A 5,383-nucleotide genomic window follows, 5' to 3' on the forward strand; every position below is an offset into this window, starting at 1 on the left:
AAGGGTGGGATCGTCTGGTCCTTCTAGCTCACTGCTCCCGTCTCTATGGGGAACAACTCGGAAAGCTTTTGCTGGAATAAGAAATAATGTTAATGTCAATAACAGTATGTGTCTTCAGGAAAGTATGGCATTGTCTCGTTTTCGGAAGGAGTTGTTTATGAATTGGTCCACACATAGGATGAGACATATAAACAGGGCACAACAATAAAATATGGATTATCTCCGTCGGCATAAATGATGTTTCTCTATCACCAGGATTCACTAAGGCCTCCATTCTACTAGACGGCGATCTCGCTGCGACCTACATTGGAATTGTGTATTAACTTTTAACTTCATAAGTCAAACGTGATTCAAGATGTTATAAAAAGTATAAAAGTATTTTTTTTTATTCAAGTATGACTGAAAGGACAACAGAACAAACAAAGCGTACAAAGATTCGTCCTTTATCTGTCAAATTCGAGCTTCTTGTCAAACTGCTTAGTCGCAGCTCGGTCGCCCCGCGGTCGCAGCTAGAACGCAGCGCGGTCGCATCCTGATCGCAGCGCGGTCACAGCTAGATCGCAGCACGCGAGGTCGCCACCCTAGTGGATTGGGGGTTTAGGTGATGTCATTGATATACTTCCTCCAACCCCTCACTTCCTTCCGAGTCCGACCTCACAAAGTTACAGTGACGACCATATTTCCTTGTCAACTTGGCGCAAACCCAGATTATACTATAGGATTATTTCCTCACCACAACCCAGATTAGATCACCATTCTTCCCCCGCAAACTTACACGTGCCAGGAAACCACGATGACGACCCATGTGGCCCTGTATACGTGATTAGAGTCACAGTGCTTAGCCGGGTTCACATAAACGTGTATATTATTATATTCAAGTCCGTATGGAAGTCTATGTAAGTCTATGGAAAAATGATAGACACTGTTACTAAAATAGACTAATGTACATGCCAGAAAAATAGAATTTACATACAAGATGAGTTAGCCGGCTGCAAACCATACTCCTTGGTAAGCTGACTCCTCTATGTCTTTATTTCTCCTATTTTTTCAGCTACCTCTTGAGCCTGGTAGAGGGTAAGAATTCCATACGGATCTCATACGGACTTACATGTAACATTATACGCACGTTTGAAGCTGACTTTAACAGAGTTTAGACCGTGTTACTCACGTGAAGTTGGAAGAAAGCGCTGTATCGTCTGTAAATGATGAATTCACTTCCCTCAGACCACTTCACTGACAGGATGTACAACTGTGGAACAATAAATATTTGTTAGCTATATACATTCATAAGTATATTGGAAATTTCAGTGTAGATTCGGTCTTGTTAGTAGCGAAGGTACAGTATTGCAAATGTGTTAAAGCCACAGCAAGTAAATCTTATGGATGACATCTTATGCAGTGTGCAAAAATAATGAAATAGCGCGAAAAAAAACAAGATGGCTAAAAAAAACAAGATGGCTAAATTTTCAAAATAGACACCATAGACATCGTAACAAGATTTGAAGTGACAAAACGTGGCATCACAACTAACAAGGCATTCATTCCTGAATTAAAGAAGTGAACTAGTGTAGTAAATTTGATACTAGTGTGGTACACTGGTATCACTTGCCAAGCTGTCAACTACACTCATGGCTTCCATATTGGTGGCACTTTTACAACTATCCAACAAGTTTCGCTTCTGCAACTATAGTCATGGCTTCCTTCCTAGTGTCACTTCTACAAGTATGATTATAAGGTTACGATACAACATGTTTGCCTATTTTGGTCTATCTGACCTTCCCCGAAGAGGAACATAAATCTTGTTTTTTTCTTCTTCTGAAATCAGACGAAAATTGATACGCACTGCTGATTTCATCCATAAAATTTACTTGCTGTGGCCTTAGAGGAATAACAACACAAAGAATCTTGAAACACTGAATGAACAGTTAAATCTTTTAAATGAAAATCTCTTTCTCTGTGTCTCTATCTCCCATTCATCTGACCCATACTGTACACAAATAGGTAAATATATCAAGGAATGTTTGGACCTTGGTGTAAACGAAACGTTAGACTCAACATGTTGACTTATTCATCTATCCATGGTTGCAAATATGTAGGTAATCTATTCGTATGCACTTATTTGTTTAACGTTATATGTATAGTGGTAGTAGACCGTATGAAGGTCGCTGTACTTTTAATACGTCAGTATTTCTCTCCCTCTTTTATTAAACGCACCCTCTCTACATAACTTCAAACAACATTTTCACTCAGATTTGCAAAGGTTAGGTGTGACATAACATATAACCAGCTGCTGCCGCGCTGCGTGCCAGTGAAGCTGTTATGTTACACCAGAGGGCGGTTGTGCCGGCTATGTCGATAGAGAGACAGATATATCATTTTTAAGCATTGGACAGTTTGTGTACACCTATTAGGCCATAGCAATTAAATTTTATGGATGACATCCTCTGCAGACTGCAAAAATAGTGCGATAGGGCGAAAAAAACAAGATGGGTAAAAAAACAAGATGGCTACATTTTCAAAAATAGGCACCATTAAGTTGTGATGACTGTTGTAAAAAGAATTAAATGGACAAAAGATGGTATCAGAGCCAACAAGGCATTCATTCCTGTATTTAAGACATGTACTGGTGTGGTAAAGGTGACACTGGCATCACCAACAAAGTTGGTAACCACACTTATAGCTTACATATTGGTTTCATTTTTACAACTATACAATAAGTTTCATTTCTACAACTACAGTCCTGGGTACCTCGCAAGTGTCACTTCTACAAGTACAATCATTAGGCTACAACCCAATATATTTGCTTATTTTTGTACTTAATCGTCATGTTGACCATCCCTGCAGAAGAAAACAAATCTTGTTTTTTCCCTGAAATCAGGCATAAATTAATGCGCGCGCTGATGTCATCCATACAATTTACTTGCTGTGGCCTTAGATCATAAAACATAAACGTGGGGACAGCGCAGGTTGGTACCGGTATGGGGACAGCGCAGGTTGGTACCGGTATGGGGACAGCGCAGGTTGGTACCGGTATGGGGACAGCGCAGGTTGGTACCGGTATAGGTCACTACCTACTCAGTCCTTCATTTTTGACATGCTAACAAAAGACGGACATTACTCAAAACCAACAAAGTGTAAACCCGTGTCTCAAGACCACTTCTAATTCTTTACTTAACCTAACTACTAGTCGTCAGATTCTATTAATAATAGTCTTCCATTAAAGTTTCGCCATTGAGGAATATCGTGACGTTGACTCTGTAATTCACTGATAGTAGTATAATCTGAGTGTACCATACGTGGCAGTCACAGGAATGTACACTATCGAGTAATTTTATAGCCTGGATGTCAGACTGTTTGCAGGGCGTATACAGGCCGTCTCCTCGGCTTTAGGGCTAACTAAAATCAACCACAGGGCCGCTGGGTTAGACCCCGCGCATGTGGTAAAATATCCTCGGTGGCATGTTGGCCCTATAGCCGAGGAGCTGGCCTGTGTAGGCCCTGGAAACAATCTGGCATCCAGGCAGGTGATTTCGACAGGACACCTGGTCAGACTGGTTTTGAAACACACCTGGATATAGTCACGCTATTGAGTCACGCATGGAAGGATCAAATTGGATTTACAGAGTTTTTCATTCACAACCAAAAGAGAAAAACACAGACGATATTTCGGTGGCACGCACTGCAACCAGGTGCCATGGTTGTGAATAAAAAGTCATTTTGTCCAGTGTTTTCTTGAACCTTTTGTGAAGTTTTGAAATTTGACTCAGCTCAAACTGAACGTTCTGGCGATAGTTTAGCCTAAGTTTCAACTTCTGAAATATGGACCGGATGTCGGAAAACAGAAGGAAACTGGTAATGATTTGCGAATACATGTAGTTACTTACCCTGCGGCAAAATGACAAATAGATTGTGCTAAAAATAAAAGGAAAGCCCCTCCCCTAGCCACGAGATATTGCAATGTCACCTAATTGTCAGAAGTCGAATATCAAACGATAATTTTTATGAAAATACACTGATTCAACCATATACTGGATCATTCCAACGCACAAAAGAGAGGACATATTGACGCTAGCATGACACATGAGGGTCAGTACTATTTGACCCTGCGTATAAGTGTGTGACTATACAATTATAAGTTGTAGAATGAAAATCTAGGGATGTCCCTGTAGCTCAACTGGTAGTAGCCTCACAGTTTACTCCTGGTCCCGGCTTGGGGTACACCTGTCTTTCGGAAGGGATGTAAAATGGGGGTACCGTGTTCGAGGAGGTGCCTCGAGCTCGTTAAGGGGGAATGGCTAGACCCCCCCCCCCCCCCCCATGTAAAATGTACCCTGCTACAGAAACAGCGAGGAAACTTACTGACCCATGTATCGCTAGGCACTACAATGTGAACGACAACAATATTGAAAACGTGTGTGGTACTTACGTAGTGTTTGTTCGGCACGTAGCGCTTCTCTATTCCCAGGAGACTCACACCTGTGATAACCCTCTTCGACCTCTGGTTTCCGAGTTCCGCCATTTTGGAGCAGGTCTACGTGTCTGTCTGAGCAAGGTCTGATATAACGTCCTTGGTCTGAGTGACTCCTCACCCAGAAAAAACACCAACTGACGCGTGACGTCCACTGTAGATTAATGGTTCTAAAACGCCAGTTGAAAACGTCCACCGAATAGGGGTGAGCCCAACGTGTGTAGAGGAGGTTCTGTGCGGTTAGTTTCGCCGAAGTAAGGCTAACAGACAATCCTCCGAGTCTTTATCAATACTCCATAAACTTCTATAGTTACGTAACTGTAAGTTGAATCCAAGACATGGAGCCTTGTGAATGTACTGTGCATACAGTGTGCCGCGTCCTTTTGTGGCGTCCCCTGTGCGTTGTGGTTCAACGTATTAAGAGCTTCCGGAAAGTCCACTATCATTCTGTGTACCGACAACAGTCAATCACTAAGCCATTGTTGACAAGGTCAAAGGGCGTCGTCCTTCAGAGCTGCAATTTTCGTCTTGAATCCCTGTCTTTTCAGACAACTATGGTTCTTAGTTTGTGTCAATAAATGAACCCATATGTTAACCTGAAATTGACATACGCCAATAGCAGGGTAAACTTTTTTGCATGGAGGGATTAGCCTTATATTTAGGGGCACTGAGAGCTACACCAAGGGGACTTAGCGCTACACTTGGGTTACTGGTGAGCGCTACACCAGGGGTACTGAGAGCTACACTTGGGTTACTGAGCGCTACACCAGGGGTACTGAGAGCTACACTTGGGTTACTGAGAGCTACACCAGGGCTACTGAGAGCTACACTTGGGTTACTGAGAGCTACACCAGGGGTACTGAGAGCTACACTTGGGTTACTGAGCGCTACACCAGGGGGCACTAAGCGCTACAC

The 5,383-nt window shown here is 42.4% G+C and overlaps 2 protein-coding genes across 3 annotated transcripts in view; both read right to left on the bottom strand.

Annotated features, from left to right (window-relative positions):
- LOC118426515 overlaps nucleotides 1-4,929 on the bottom strand; it is a gene marked incomplete in the record, with an annotated part of 35,915 nt that extends 30,986 nt beyond the window's left edge. The window contains 1 exon segment of the mRNA XM_035835970.1: nucleotides 4,427-4,929. Within this exon segment, the coding sequence (XP_035691863.1) occupies nucleotides 4,427-4,519 (93 nt within the window).
- The window catches only part of LOC118426514 (coiled-coil domain-containing protein 157-like), a 1,184,186-nt gene that overhangs the window by 301,840 nt on the left and 876,963 nt on the right, over nucleotides 1-5,383 (bottom strand). The gene's annotated exons all lie outside the window — the stretch shown is intronic.

The sequence above is a fragment of the Branchiostoma floridae genome, chromosome 11, assembly GCF_000003815.2.
Source record: "Branchiostoma floridae strain S238N-H82 chromosome 11, Bfl_VNyyK, whole genome shotgun sequence".
Classification (NCBI taxonomy): domain Eukaryota; kingdom Metazoa; phylum Chordata; class Leptocardii; order Amphioxiformes; family Branchiostomatidae; genus Branchiostoma; species Branchiostoma floridae.